This window comes from Dermacentor andersoni, chromosome 1, assembly GCF_023375885.2.
Source record: "Dermacentor andersoni chromosome 1, qqDerAnde1_hic_scaffold, whole genome shotgun sequence".
In the NCBI taxonomy this organism is placed as follows: domain Eukaryota; kingdom Metazoa; phylum Arthropoda; class Arachnida; order Ixodida; family Ixodidae; genus Dermacentor; species Dermacentor andersoni.
The window spans coordinates 74,124,400-74,141,119 of record NC_092814.1 but is presented as its reverse complement, the minus strand read 5'-3'; the positions used below and the strand labels follow the sequence as shown (position 1 = coordinate 74,141,119).

At 44.2% G+C, this 16,720-nt stretch overlaps 1 protein-coding gene across 1 annotated transcript; it reads left to right on the top strand.

Annotated features, from left to right (window-relative positions):
* The first annotated feature begins 198 nt into the window (after positions 1–198).
* LOC126546098 (exonuclease V-like) lies at positions 199–1,657 on the top strand. Its single transcript, XM_050194178.3, has one exon. The coding sequence runs from the start codon at positions 415–417 to the stop codon at positions 1,441–1,443; it is 1,029 nt and encodes a 342-aa protein (XP_050050135.2). The 5' UTR covers positions 199–414; the 3' UTR covers positions 1,444–1,657.
* Positions 1,658–16,720: the final 15,063 nt, after the last annotated feature.

Genomic DNA, 16,720 nt, shown 5'->3' with positions numbered 1-16,720 from the left:
AAGAGGGGCGCGACGTGGGCACCACTAACGTTGGGCACCACCCGCACCACCACATACACCATTTACTTTCCCAAATATAGTAAAGTTGTTTTCAAAGGAACTTTAATATAAATATTCTACTATGTTGTCATATAAAGTTATTGGTATTTTATTTAGCAGGTTTACAGTGGAACCGAACAATAATATTTGGCCAATTGGCAACTATGAGCACAACAAGTTCTGACTTGTGCGAGCTTGTGCGCGCGCTACATGACGCGAGTTTGCGTTTGTCGGAGTGTGCCGGAAGGCCACAAGAAAGCTTTTTGCCTTATGTTTTACCGAAGTGTATGTGGATGTTATTAGTGGTAACATGTTCCATGATAACAGTTGATCTGGCTGTTACAGTGCGTTCTGACAACCGCTGAAAACATAGTAATGGATGACAACAGTGCTTGGGACGACCCTGAAGGTGACGATATCATAGCGAAACTTCGATGTGACTATGTCGCCGATTCAAGACCTCCTCTACAGAAGTATCGGAATGGTCGGATTTACGTGTCTGATTTGTCTAGTCAAATGTACTGTGAGCAGAAATTGCTGTATACGCTCATCGGAGTTCCTCGTCTGAAGGAAATGGGCTACGAAGTTGAAGAAGGCGAGAGTCCACAAGTAACTCGTGGTTCGGATATCCACATGGCGAGGCAGCTCGAAGTTCAAGATGTGATTGCTGTGGACACAGAGACACGGGAGGATAATATTGCGGTCCTGTTTATGAATCTGTTGCATTCTATTCGCTCTCTGCTGAGTGGTGAACCTATTGCCAGAGAAGTGCCTGTGTTTGGAAGAGCCTTTGGCGGCGACATTTTCGTCAACGGAGTTGTGGATGAAATGCGTTGCGACTCAGATACGCTTCAAATCGACATCGTTGAACTGAAAACGACAATGGGCACTAGGCTGCCAAACACATCGGTGCGCCACTCGCACCGGTTACAAGTCATGCTGTATCATCATCTGCTGAGCAACCTTATTCAGGGCAACGTGGACATAAAAGATATTGAAAAAGGATTCCGAGTAAATCTGGATGTGGAGTTGAGCTCTGTTGTGCTTGAGCTGTTGTCACGGGATGAGCGGCATTTGAACTCCCTGCGTCATCTGGTACCGTTCGTATTAAGTGCGGTTCAAGCGTTGCCTCTTCCCAGTCAATTGCTTGTGGAGTATTTCAGCCAGAAAACCAACACCACGCTGTGTTTTGAAGGTGTTGATTATGATGAAAAGTGGTTGATGGACACTCTTCAGCAGATGTTTCCATTCTGGACTGGTGAGAGGCCTGCGGAAGGAATTCAAGACATCGAAGATGCATGGAAATGTAATTGTTGCCCGTTTCAAAATATGTGTGAATGGCGTCAGGCCAAAGAGGCGGAATGCATTAGGCGCAACTCAAGCTGCTTTGTACAAACAAAATGAAACATGCAATAGCAGCTTTTAACTTGTTACAGCAGTAGTGACCTACTACAGCTGAATGTTGATCTTTCTTCTTTTGTTACTGCTTATTTGTACCATCATATTCCTCATTCATGAATTCCATCAAATGTATTTTTATCAGAAGTCATTTATGGCGAAATAGTGGAATTAAATGTGATGTAATTTTGTGGAACAAATAAATGCAAATTAATTAATACATTGTGGGTGTTTATGGGCCAAAACCACAATCTGATTATGAGGCATGCCGCAGTGGGGGACTCCAGAATAACTTGGACCACGTGGGGTTCTTTAACATGCACCGAAATCTAAGTGCACAAGTGTTTTCGCATTTTGCCCCCACCGAAATACAGCCGCCTTGGCCGGGATTTGGTCTCGCGACGTGTTTAGCAGCCCAATGCCATAGCCACTAAGCAACCACGGCAGGTTAGTGTGCAAGTCATCTCTACTATAATAGCTCTAGAAGGAGTATAAATGTTGCTAAATGGATTTGTCTCCAGCCAAGTCAGCTGTCTTCAGCAAGTAATTAGGGTGAACTTAGTTTCATAAATATGGCATTATGAGCATCTCATCAACATTGTTTATTACATGACTGTTAGGCTGTTGAGTTCATTTGTAGCTGACCTGCATAGGACTGATGTGCGCATTGTTAGATTATTATTTGCAACACTGATGGAAAATGAGAAGTGTTTAATTTTTATCAAGTGCTGTGTTATGTGTCCACTGTACTGGACATTTCTTTCTTAAATTTTGGACATTTTAGTTTGCAACGCAAATTTTTTTAATGCATTGGCTGCCACAAAGTATGCTTGAATTTATCTGCAGTTTAGTGATTTTATTGGCTTTATTTGCGATTTTATTGGCTTTATTTGCTGTGCTTCTCCAGCTCAAAATAGAGGTATTTAGTAGTAATCTATTTCATTACCTTTTCGAGATCTGTGAGGCACCAAATTTGCACTTTTTCACTTCATTGTATGCAATAGAATTGTGCCCTGTCATTCATGTGGACTTCTTCAGATTCGTTGATCAAGTGTGAAAAATTTTAAAAGAGTTGAATGTTGGGATAGTTGGTATTTTGACATGAGAACCGTCTTGATATGGCGCGCAATGGGACAGCACAACAGAAAGGAAGACGGACACAGGTGCAAACGAACAACTAATTTTATTGAAGCCCGACCCACAGGTGTGTATATCCACAAGCTGCGCAGATGCACTGTTACAATCGTCATACAGGAAGTGATTAAACCAGGAGCAAAAGGAATTTCATTTCTGCATTGTACAGTGCAATAGAAGTTTTGCTTACACAATTCTGACCTGCTTTTCTCATAAAAAATGCCTCTAACATTTCACGAGCAGTTTTTTTTCTTGCTCTTGCCTAGGATTTTCACGCTACAGAAACGTGGTTCACAAATGGGACACCTACTGCAATGTTCAGCAAGATGTGTATCCTCCTTATTAGCTAGATTTCTTGCTTACTCCCCTAGCCAGTCATTGATGCATCGTCCCATCGGCCGAGGTAGACTTTTCTGCAGGATAGGGGGATCTCATACATGACGTTGTCGGCACACTCGATAAGACAATTCTCATGGTTCTTTCTACAGCCCACTTTTTTGTCTGTCTATTTTGCAACGCTGCACGATTGGACGAGCGGATTCTGCGGTTGTAATTCTATCGGCTTTCACGTGTCTCATGGCACAGCTTGCAGGAGAGATAATGCACATTAGAAGAAACCTGTGGAAATCTTCACTGTAATTTTGGTTTAGTTCTATCACATCCTCAGGTGTGGGCTTGTTTACATGCCCTAGTTCAGTGAAAATTTTTCTTGCTCGCTTTAAGCATGCCAAATGCATAATGCCAGTTGCAAGTCTAAATTGTAGAAGCTTATTTATACAGCAGTAAGCATTCAGGGAAAGCCATTTTGACAGAAATTAATTTATTTCATTTATTTATCGTATACCCACAGCTCCTATCATAATCACAGTATGTGTTTAATCTTAGCACAGTTTACAGACATAGGAAATTTAAGGCAGGTGAACATGACATGACATGGGGGTTTACATGCATAACTATTTAGAGTACGCTCATTTAGCTAGTTTGTTAATAATTACCTGAACTGGTAATAAAAAAGTGTTGGGCTAAATTAGTAAGTCGAACAACAGTGCAATTTTACAGTGGGTTTGATGGCACATATCTTGAAACCTGTGCCATCCTCAAAATTTGTTCCTAGTGGATATGCCTTGCAAACTGACCAACTGCAATTAATAAGTTGAAACACGTGCTGTAAGGTAATTAACTGAGAAGTTACTTCGTAAATTTTCGTCAATTAGTTCATTAGTTGTCTGGATTTCTCATGCGAAGAATGTCTGCCTCATAGAATATTCCAGCTCAAGGAATGGAATTATGATATCTGCCACAAGTGATCTTTAAATTCTGTCAAACTTCAAAATTATCATCCCATGTATTCCCCTAAGTTTATGCTGTAACTGTGTCTGTACCACACCAGTCTATGTTGTTTCACTTGCTCTCTCAGCAGCATGTTCTACAGCAGCTTCTACCGCTCTAGGAGCTTACCCTTACCTGTGCCATTTCACCATCTAAAATTCCCTTAAGTCCTGCAAATGCGCGGCTTTGCGCTCGCTGCAGCCTCCCAGTTTCGGTTTCATGCCCTCCGATAGCCAAAATTTGTGCCGCAGTTCCGCGGGTAATCGCATTTTTCTAGATCCAAAGTTGATATGGCTTGTACGGAGAGCTCACTCCAGTTTCCCAATTATGATGAGCCCACTAAAGCTAATAGTGTGAAAGTTCATTAATTAGCAATAATAATTAATTAGCAACTAATAATTCATATAACCCGTCACTCGTGGTCACCACCACTGACGGCTTGTCTCTGAAGGAACCGTGCTTTTATTTCAACACAGCTATTTTTAAATGTTATAATATTAGTATACTTAAAGTCTTCATAGCAACACACGGTGCTACTAGAATTACTGTATATGCTACCAAAGGTAGAGGTAGCATATACAGTAACCATGATGGAACCAGATCCATGACACCTCGTACAGGACGCGTTTCGGCGGTTTTGATGTACGGTGAACCGATCTACATTGCTTTAATGCTAATTACAAAACCATAATAGCTGCCATCGTGAGATGGGTTCTGCTGCATGTTTTAGTGTTCGCTTCAGCTCGTAGAGGCATTGGGCTATACCCTAATTCTTTTTTAGAATAGGGGAGGGGGAATGGGACGGTGGTCAGCTTTGCCACGAAATCGTTATTCGTTCTATGGATCGTAACAATGCTTATAAACAATGCATCACAATATGTATTTTTCGCTTCTCTGTCATTAAACGACAGCGAATGTAGCGTAGGGTATCAAGGTACTTTAAAGGGCCCCTCACCAGGTCTGGCCATTTTGAGCTGACAAGCGCAGAGCATACATTGTGCGATAATAATCGTGTCTGCAAAGTATTACATCGCTACGCGCCGAGGAAGGATCTGAAATTTAAAACTGAACGCCGATTTTCCTCCTCGCGGCCGCCGCGCTCCAAGCCGGAGGATTATGTATTCGTGTGCCAACGCCTACGTACTGGTGTCCGCAGTGTGACGTCACTCGTGGTGACACGTGACTTTGAGAATTATTCAAGACATCTGTTATCTGTGCAATCTGTTGCTTGAATTGACGAATAAAGTTTAGAGAAATTATAAAACACGCAAACGGAATGTTTGCGTGTTTTTTGTTTTACTTCGCACTGAAGCAAGGGGATGTACTTCCGCTTCGTCTGCTTGTTCCCACAGTCGTGCGGTCACGTGCGCAGGTACCGAAACTATGCCATTTTCTACAGTGTTCCAGCGCGTGATGATGCTCTGCGATCCGCTTATTCTGCCTCAGTATTCGTGTAGCACTGAATTATACCGCTAGTCATGTTTCGTTGTGCACAGCGCGCAAAATCGTGCGCTACACGAACGAGACAACGGCTCGTGCGCGACGCCGTCAGCGAAAGTGCGTAGTGCCGAAAAAAAAAAGCGAAGAAAAAAAAAATCAAGGCGGGGCCTGTGACGTATGCGTCACGCGATCCTCGAGGTCCGGTATGGGAGAACGCAGGGAAGGAATTTCGCTTGCAGAGGCTAGACGGGGCGAGTGGAGAGAGCGCCTTGCTTGGCAGTGGAGCCCGCCTGCTGAAATCATGGGTTCGCGGCACTGAAATATATCTCGGCTGTCAATGAGCCGATTTGAGAAATTTTTGCGACAGAACGCTCCCTAGAGGACACGTAACAACTTCCAGCGTATAACCAAAATTTGCTATGGGGCCTGGTGAGGGGCCCTTTAAGACGTAGAAACACCAGAAAGTTCAAAGTTGGAAGAACGAACTTGTGAGATATACCAGCACGCCGTGTGAAATTAGATGCTCGCATAACTTCATTTTTACAATCATGACAACGACATAGCGAGTTTGTACCGATGTTCTAAGTTCGCGTAACTTAATTATTGACGTGGAGAAGGGCGCGCTGCTGCTGCTGGCTTTGCGAAACGCACCTCTTGATTCGACTTCGTACACGTCAGACGAAAAAAAAAAAAAAAAGAACGCCATGTAACAGGAGATAACGTTCTTTTTTGATAGAGCACGCCGACTGGCATTAGTCGCACTCAGCTTATCGGTAAATACTTCTAGAAAATATTTCCGCAAACAGTACGAGAGATTTCGAGGTAACTCGCATTTTACATAACCGCTGACTATGGGGGGTGCTCCCGAGTTTTCCGGGTGGGCTGAGCCCCTCTCCCCCCACACGCGCACACCTAAAGTTCCACTGCCAGAGCTTTGTCATCCTCATCATTTGAGGTTTCTTTTGACTTTCCTCGACCTTTCCATTTGACATTTTACTGGGACTAATAGCTCACTGCATCATTGTTGGCGCGGACGTGCACGGCTTTTAATTCATACTTTCGCTTTATTTCTGCAAATCTTGGCAACAGAAGGACACGCGCATTGAAGCACTAGCGGCGCTGCCTCATCCGCATTTTCTCACTTCAACGCTGTTTTAAATTTCCACCGTAAACACCATGCATATATACAATATATTAAATATACACAAAGCACAAACTTTATTATATTTTTGAAAGAGATGGAGGTAGCCTATTAATAAAAATTATTTCTAAAAGTATGGATAGCCTATGCCTAGAGAATGAATATGTTGTTGTGTGTTCACCGCGCTTCAAATTGCTTTGCCTGCTTTTTTGACCACGAAAAAGACCTGTAGACTTCAGTGACACCTTGAACAGAGTCTTTTTTTCAGTGCCGTGTGAAATGCACATGAATGTTGTGTGTCTCAGTATTGCTTCTCTTTGCAGTAAGCAATGCTAACGACTCATGAAAAAAAAAGCATTTCTAATAATTTACAAGATTTATAAGTGGTGGAAACATCGTCACTTGCACTCAAAAGTCATAAATATGTACAGGGTGTCCAAATTAACTATCATGCACCAAGTTTTAAAAAAAGAGCACTGCGTTACTCGAAGAAAAGCTGGTGCATATTGTTTACAGTGCAGTGGAGTAGCTGCTAGTAAATTTTTCGTTACTGAGATTTAATTAGGTAACTGTAATTAATTATCTAACTCTAGACGTACCATCCTAATTATCAAAGTGTCAATGAGGCATTTGAAGGCACAGCCAAGGGACATCTAACTGCGGTATTTTGAGCGACGTAGTAATTGCGTCCTAATTTTTTTTCCGCCTGATAAATAAACCCCGGGAAATATGGAGAATACCACGTGACTGCAGTTCCACTCGGATCATAAAGCAACGCCCTCAAACAGGCTCCCTCTGGCTTAGCTTGAACGAAATAAAGGAAATAAAGAAAAACATCGTGATCGAGCTAGTTCCTTATCTGCCGCGTCCCGGCTGAAGTAACCCGTCGTGTTTGGTCTTAGTTGGCAACAAGCTGTGGTAGTTGTTGCAAAGTGCACTGACATTGTTTTCTTTTATTATTATTTTTTTTCCCACGAAACCTATCCCCACAAAAGCGAATTGACAACGTCAGTGCAAATGTGTAAAGGTGCGTTTTGTTTCGTCCCAGTCGCTATGTCTTTCTGTAGTGAGCAGAAGATAAAAATGATCCTTGCCGTGGGAGCTGCAAATGACAACAAGAGGAAGGCCGCAAAATGTATCAGTCATGGAAGTGTGGTGGTATACTAAATGCTTCGACTATCATCAGAAATTATGAAAACCTGAGACACACCGGCAGCTTCAAGAAACAGCGGCGTAGGACTCCGTCTTTGAGTCCTAGCCTACGCACGGATGTTCTAACATTTATGGCCTCAAACCCTCATGCTAGCGTGCGGGACGTTGCCGCCCAGGTACCAATTTCCGAGTCATCAGTTCGGACGATTCTAAATGACGACCTTCACCCGTACTACCTTAACCAGCACCAATGCTTGGAAGATAGGGAACCGTAGAATCGTTTAGATTTCTCGAATTGGGTCCTCACAAAAGTCGGTGAGTGACCGGACTTTTTGAGCAACGTCATGTGCACAGAAGCCAACTTTCGCAGAAACGCCTAGGTAAATTTGCACAATGCACGCTATTGGAAGGACTCCAATCCACACTGGGTAAAGCGCAATCGGCACCAGTACCAGTGGTCGCTCAGTGTGTGGTTCAGAATTTACGCCGGTGCTATAATCGGTCCCAGCTTCTTCGATCACACACTGACTGGACAGCGTTACGTGAATAAAATCTTGCAGGAGTGGTGCATGAGTGTCTCAGCGAAGTCCCGCTGTCACATCTTCCACTTCTGTGGTGTCAGCAAGATGGGGCACCCGCACACAGCAGCAGCCAAGTGCGAAACTAGCTGGATGCGACTTTTCATGCGCAGTAGATTGGAAGGCACGGGCCTGGAAATTGACCGACTAGGTCACTTGACCTCTCTCCACTCGATTTCTTTCATTGGGGTTATGTAAAAGATTGTGCTTACATGATCGAGATGGACGTCACATTAGTTCAAGGTAAGGATAACGGATCTCTGCCGTAGAATTCCGGGGTCAGTCATCAAGAAAGCCACTGAAGATGTGATGAAACGGACGCAGTACTGCGTTTCTGCGAAATACCTATTCGAACACATTCTCTAGGCAACAAATAATGTTCAACGGAGCTTACGAATTCATAAATATTAAGGGCACACTGAAATCTGATGGGGCTTTTTTGTTTCTTCTTTTCGTACAGATTTAAAAATTATGTGGTTTCACGTGCCAAAACTACTTTCTGATTATGAGGCACGCCGTAGTGGAGGGCTCCGGGAATTACGACGACCTGGGGTTCTTTAACGTGCACCTAAATCTAAGTACCCACGGGTGTTTTCGCATTTCGCCCCCATTGAAATGCGGCCGCCGTGGCCGGGATTCGATCCCGCGACCTCGTGCTCAGCAGCCCAACACCATAGCACTGAGCAACCACGGCGGGTTTTTGTACAGATTTCGTTTCTTTTTTTTTTTTTTTTGTCCAGTAGACGTCCTGATTGCCAATTCGGCTCATTTAGAAGTGGTACATTTAATTACTTTCTTTTCTCTACACGTGAGTTGCTTCTTGGTCTGTTTATTTCGCTTTTATTTTTTGACACGAACCTGTTTTTGCAACACGTATACACTGTCATGAAAAATAAAACGGTAACATTGGCTTTGGTCCGACGCAAGTTTCTGGCACAAAATTTAGCTTCGCGCGCACTCTTTCCCCCCGATGCGGTGCGAGCAAAGCCACGATCTTGAAACATTCAATGCCTATTACATTGCTTTTCTCATTTCGTGCGTGGTCAGAGTAGCGCTTCGGTCCCGTTGTCAAGGGACTTTTCTTATCAATGTGATCCTTCGGCCTTGAGAGACGGATAATAAGTGTGACGTAGGAATGAGAGGAAGGAATAGCGGCGAAGCGGCGAAACGTGCTGTTGGTGCTCCTTCCGTACCATTATCAAGGTGATGCGCTGTCTCTTGGGGTTTCGGCTTCTTGGGGTTTCGGCCTCAGGGGGGCTCGGGCCTCGGAGTGCTAGCCAGCGCCACCACTCACAAACCCTTGCGGCAACCACCTGCAGCAAGTTGTTTTTTCATCCACTTTCATTTCCTTTAATTTATCATTTCTTTAATGCAATTAGAAAGTACAAGTAATTTCCCCGATGTTGTCCTTGGTGTCACTATTTGTTGTTGGCTTCTTACAAAGTTTCGCTCTTTTATTGCTTATGCACTGCTTAGACTCCGAGAAGATGAGGCTGACACGTACGATACAATCTAAGGAATTTTTTTTTTTTTTTTTTTTACAGGCCGGGCCTTGTCATGCATACGCGGGCCTGGTTAAGCTTAGTTACGAGCGGCTGGCCTCGAGCCGGGACCGGGCTGGGCTCGGTCATGTACGCCTGGGCCGTGGCTGGGCTCGGAATTTCATGAAGTGGGCACGTGCAGTGCTCTATCGCATGATGCTTCGTATTTGTCAAGCGAGCGCCTGCTACCAACAAACAAGCGCGCCCTGTTGAAACTCGTACGCTCGACTCCTAATAGATGGCGCTTCGTACATGAGGCGGCCGTTTTGAAATCGCTATGAGATCTGGATTCCAAGGCGGAAACTTATTGAATTACCTTCGTGCGCCCTCTGCGCCAATATCGCGTATGATCACAGCACCCCACAAAAAAAGAAAAAGAAAAGACAACGCATTTTTCTAATCTTGTATATTACAATGACACCATTTCAATGTGTGGCAATACTCTTATGTAGTGAGCTGCATTTAATTTGCCGAATTGTGCCGCCTGCCAAGTTGTTTAAGATTGTTTAAGACTTAAGCCGCCTGCCAAATTAAGATTCCTTGTCCGTAGGGGATATCTTGTACAGGGGGTTCAATGTACAGCGGGTGCAGCGGGTGCAGAGAGAGAAAGGAGACAGGCTTCGCTATCGATTTACAGTGTACGAATATCGGCAACACCGATAACTGAGAGCGATGGCGACAGCAAACAACAAAAATTATATTCGAACGAGTTTAACATAGACAGAAAGTAATTTTTATGTACGCGAGTAAAGTTTGGTTGCACGCACATGCACGCTCATAAGCACGGGCACATACACGAGAAGAATCTAAAACCTCTACGCCATACTGCTAAAAATTTAACAAAACATACACTTAATGAAAAACAGAGGAGGCGGAAGGATAGACAACGAGGTTAGCCTTTGTACATACCGGCTGGCTACGCTGTGTTCAGAAAGGGGTAGAGGAAATGAAATGTGATAGATGGAGAAACGCGATAAAATATCAACATGCTTGGTAGCCACTAAGGCGTACTGAATTTATTTGAGCTCACGTGCCATTTACGCCGATTTCGTTACAGTGGTTACCCGCGTTGTATCGACTTATGTAATTTTTGCCCCACTGTGCTTTTAGAAAAATGTAACTTTATTTTTGTTCACGAATTCAATAACGTTGTTTGTATATATTTATTATATGTTTTTCTATCGACACCATAATCTGCGGACATATTCTAGAGAATTGACGGTCTTTCTTATGTAATGATAAACGATATAAGCGATGAACGAAGGCATGCCGTAACAATGTGGTTTGCCTTCTTCGAATCCGCAAATTATGAGTAAGCGTTGCTCAAGTTCAATGCTCCCGCTCATATTGCTGCCAACTATTCAGTCATCAGCGCTAGCGTTCAGCTTCACTCAAAAAGACAGATAACTGCTTCACACGCATATCCGCTCATACTACCAGGCACTCGGACGCGTTCGAAAAATAATATCGACTCGGGCTTTCCAACACCTGCTCACGCTGACTCGCACTGAAAAAAAAAAAAAAAAAACTAATTCGCGTACATGTCCAAAGACACTGACCAGCACTGAAAGTTTTCTGATCACGCTCACAGACTCTCACTCACACTCTACAACAGTGCTCACGCGCACTGTCGCTCACTCTCACAATCTCTCGTGCTGGCGAGCACTCACTCACTTCCACTCGGACACGTCGGTACTTATAAGTTCGCAGCTTAACTCACACTAATTGGCACTCATTGCATTCACTTGCAGTCACACTTATCGGCACTCACTAACGTTCACACTTGCGTAAGCTGACTCTCACCCGCTCTCACTCACGTGAGAGCGGGTGAGAGCCACATAATCACATAAACTCAGTCTCCCCAGCACTTGACTTTAAGAATCACTGGCACTCACTGGCTTTCATACTCACGTCCACTTAGACTCACTGATACTCACGCACGTTCGTATTCTACAGTCACGTCTTCTTACACGAACTGGTATTCACTGCGGTTCATATTCACGTTTACTAACACCAAGAGGTACTCAATCAAGTTCACACTCACGTTCTACTCACATTTGACGATGATCACTCTCGTTCATACTCACGTTCACTCACACTCATTGGCACAATTACTCACGTTCGTACCGCTGTCCATTCACGCTAACGACCTTCACTCGTGTTCGTACTCACGCCCTCTCACACAAACAGCTACTCGCGCACGTTCACCCTCACGTGTACCCACACAAACAGGTACTCATTCTCACACCGACAGGTACACAGTCGCGTTCACACTCACGTCTACTCACAGTCGCGATCGCTCACTCACATTTTTGCTCACGACTACCCACATACAAAGGCACTCACTCACGTTCTCACTCACGTCCACTCACTCACGTTCACGAGAAAAATAAGGTCGTAAAGTTGGTCTTTTGTAACATCCAGGTACCTGATACAGACTGAATATTTGAGTAGTTTTTCAATGTTTGCTTTAAGAACCCCCCTCCCCCATCCCAAGAATATATTGCATTACAAGAATCATTAAAGCAATGATCAGCAGTCTGTGTATATTCAAGTAATTTGCACTCTGTGTACTAGGGAACCACATATCTTAGTATTTTAGAAGCGTTGAAGTATAAAGCTTAAAGATGAGTCGGTTCCCGGAGACGTATACATTTTGTTAATACGATTCAAAACATAGAACCATTGATGATTTCAGAATGTAGCATGGTATTATTATTATTATTATTATTATTATTATTATTATTATTATTATTATTATTATTACGTAAACATCAATACCAGCCCTAACTGATGCCTTGACTCTTGAGCTAAATAAATAAATGAGCTATTGAAAATCTCGGGCCAAGAAATAAAACAGCATCAAGCAGCAACCAAGAAGTTGCTTATAAAAGCGAGGGCGTGCAAGTTTCTCCCATTCTTACCTTGTGGCATCTATAACGCTTTAAGACGTTGTGTTAGACTGCACACTACCGTAGGCCTCCTGATAAGCCCACATTCCACAGGGCTTTCCTCGCAACAGCTAGCGCTACGCAGACGCTTTGCGACCGACTTCGAAATCGTCCAATAGGTTGTAAGGGAACAGGATGTATAACGTTACTTTGTCGGAGTACAAAGGAACTCCATCGTCGTCGGGACCGCCTTGCTTGACACACATAACTGCTCTCCTTACACAAACCCGTCGGAACATCTGCTAGCGCTTTGTAGAACCCCAAACGACGCTGACAGCCTGCAAAATACTTCGGATGACATCGATTCCCGCAGGGCGTGGGACCTACATCATTTCTCATCTGCCGTTGAGGTTATCGATGACTTTTTGATTATAATACAGTTACATGCCCACGACTGCATGCTTTACTTTAATATCTAAGACTCGAATGGTCAAGAAAATTTAAGTCTCGCCTTTTCACCATAGCATTGGGACCAGAATAACAAATGGCGGATGCCGAGTTTCAAGATGACTGTAGCATTGACTTCTACGAACGTAAAAATAAATATGTAGAGTACAGCTACAGCAACAATGCTAGTAACTTAAGCCGTGTTTATGAGTTTAAGTAAATATAAAAGTCATTTTAACACCGGATCTAAAGTGGCATATTAGATAATTTAATCCCGGTTGTCCCACGTAACGCGAGTCAAACTTTAAAAATATTCAGACACCACGTAGCTGGACAGAGCCAAGATAATGGTGCTTGTCGTCGCTTGGAGATGCATAGATATATTTTTTTTGCATTGCGCCTAGTTAAATAATTAGTACTAACTAATTAACCAACTTCTCAAATGTTGTAATTAGAGAAAGGTCTCAATGAGAACATCGTAGAGCAACATGAAAAAGTCCTGATCCAGCTTTCTGTTGCTCAATGCGCGCAACATAAAAGTGTTTTCCCAAGCATGAAAGAAGCCCACGAGCCCATGAAAATTTGCCGCGCGACTGGCCGCTCGCGGCCCTTTGCGTGTATTCGCGGGCTTCTCTCATGCTTGGAAAAACACTTTTATATATCAAGTATTGAGCAACACCGGTATTTAAATGGTATATTAGACATAATCCGCACAGAAGCTAAGCGAAAACTAGGTTGCTTGAAACGTCCTTACTTCAATTCAATGCGCTTCGGTTTTGTGGTCCCCCCATCATGTATGCGATATAGAAAGACTTCAATATGTGCATAAGAATGCCATTAGATGTATTCACAGATACGACCACAACATGTCGCCTCCACCAAGAGAAAGCACGCTGTCACTTCCTGCCCTTAAGTGCAGACATAAATATGAGCGAATCATTCCGCTTTCTGATATTTCTCCTCTATTTATTTTGTCAACTTTTCTGCAATGGCTACTCGACGCACCCGCTCTTTAGATATATTCCTTTAAGGCCATATTCAGATCGATTTTTTTTTCAAGCACTATTGGACAGTTGAGTAATTCAGAATGTTCTCTATATGACTTAGCTCTTGATGAGTCTGTAATCCATTCACCGAGTCACATTTCATGATGTCCTTTTTTTATATATATAACGACAGCTTCAGTCAACTCTGTATTCTCTGCTTCTGTTTTCGCCTTGAACCTGTACTCACTCATGCCACGACTCACAATGTAAGATGACAGTCTACGTAAATAAATCATGGCAAAGAACGAAACGAACGAAGAGTGAATAAATGAAGGAATATATTTTATACCCTAGATTTTCGCAGAGCTTCTTTTATATCGGCTGCGCTTTCCTTATCTGTTGCGTCGTTCACCTGACCGCGGTGTCAGAACACGCGGAGCTTCTCTGTGAGCGCGAAGGGAATCTTCTCTCGAACATATCTGATGTACACGGATTTGTGCCACGATGCCGCGCCGTTAGCTCTCGCCAGCGAGGGATCCATCTCAATTTTGCACGAGCGCTTCGGCGGCTTCGCGGCCGCCGCCATTTCCGCGGCAGGAGTGCCGCCCCAAATGCGGGTATTAAGCAAAGCCACACTCTCCGAAACAGGCGGCGCAATGAAGAAAAATAAGCGGTGCAATAAGAGTTCTTATTTTAACGCTGATTGAATGATCGCGGCCCGATCGAACCGGATCCCGTTCGCTCGCCGGAGGCGCAACACGAACCCTGCCTGCGGCTCAGGACTCGAGCCGCAGCCACCCTCCCTTCTTCTCAGCTGCCGCCTTTCTCGGGGCGCGCAGCTATTTGCCACCGCCGCGCAGTGGCGACACCTCGTTCCGACTAGCGTTCGGTCTCTGCCCGACGTGTCCCTCGCTCCTTCCCTTCTTCTCACGAGGCCGCGCACTGGCCGTCGGTAGCCGAAGGGAGACGGGCCACTTCTGCGATCTTCGGGTTCGGTGATGCTGCGTCTGATGCCGCGTTGCCGGTGATTTGGGCTGATCTGGGAGATAGGTTCCCGCGCGCACCGTTACGCAACGCAGGCCTCAGCTAGGGTCTTCAAATTGCGCCACAGTCTGTGACAGAACATGCGGTGCTCGCGAGCACACAAGAGCAAGATGCTGCAGACGGGTCACTCGCATGACCGCGTCGACAGGGACCAAGGTTAGGGCCGCTGTGGCGGTGGCGTCGACCTCAAGGTCGCAGGTTCGATGCCCGGGCGATAAAAGTGCGCTGGACAAATTGCGAGAAGGAGATAAAGAAAGAAAGAAAATAGAGCAACTTTTCTTTGCTTCGAGAGCGGCAAACCGGCAGATGAGTGCACGATGATCTCGTCACACGGAGTGTCACGCTGACCCGCCAACTACGCGCAGGTAAAGAAAATTATATATATATATATATATATATATATATATATATATATATATATATATATATATATATATATATATATATATATATAGAGAGAGAGAGAGAGAGAGAGAGAGAGAGAGAAGAAAGCATACACTGTCCCGGCGGTAGTATTCACGCGAAAAAAAAAAAAAGAAGCGATTTAGTGAAATGTGTAACGTAGCGTACAAGAATACAATAACCGAAAGCATAAATGTTTGGTGCTCACTTCTCTTCTAATGACTATTCCGAGTAACGCCTGGGACCGCTGGTGTCGCGGCGCGCGGACGCGTAATCATGCGGCTATTTTCATATTTCGCGCGCTTTCCTTATAACGTGGGAAAAATAATTACGCGAGGCACAGCACACTGAAAGCAGCTGAATCGCGTGTTTTACAACGGAATTGCTACTTTTCTATCAATATTCGCGCCTTCAGTTCAGTAATTAAAAAGGTCGTTAATTCATCTCATCTGATTATCTATAGTTCAATTACGAAAAGGAAAAATCCTCCTGGTGCGGCAGGTCACTGCTGGCATAATACCATTGGCTGCGTCCTCGTATATTCTATATCTGCTGACCTTGAAGAGCTTGGCTAACGTATGCTGGGACACCCTGTATAAGCTGCAGAGTGTGGCGTCAGCCTATCATAACAGCTAGAAGCGCTACCTCCAGGAGCAATAGGTATCTCATCGTCGGAGCGGTTGGGAGGCAAAACGTCCGCTTCAGCGGGCTCCAATGCTAAACCAACTCGCTCAGCGTTCAGTCATGGTTACGACTGCCAATCTGTGGGACTGGAGTTCGAAGCCAGGCGAGTCATTCCGCGTTTTTTATTTACTTATTTTTTTTATAGAAATCCATCGCAAAGTTCTTGGGGATGACGGACACCGGTGCCAGTGGTGGGCAAGGGTGAAGATAACAGATATCGCTGTAAAACATGGAAACGTATACGGCAAAATGCCCGTCGGGGAGAAAAGGTGTAAATCCAGCAAGACAGTTTATATGAATTCATTTAAACAGCCTATTTATAGGTGTAAGATGGTGAGTTATGCACTCTAAAGTTTGCACCTTTTGGGGCTTGTACACAAAGAATAATCCTCATATATCTTGCGTGTCATTCACAGCGCCCTGGAGTTTCAGGGCATGAACAGCATGTGCTTATCTGTGTGACACAGCGTTCTTGACAGGAAAACATCCAGCACAAAGTTTTAAAGAGAGGAAA

Bases quoted from the DNA above. Each gene is read 5' to 3' on its own strand.
- LOC126546098 (XM_050194178.3), top strand. From the start codon at position 415: ATGGATGACAACAGTGCTTGGGACGACCCTGAAGGTGACGATATCATA.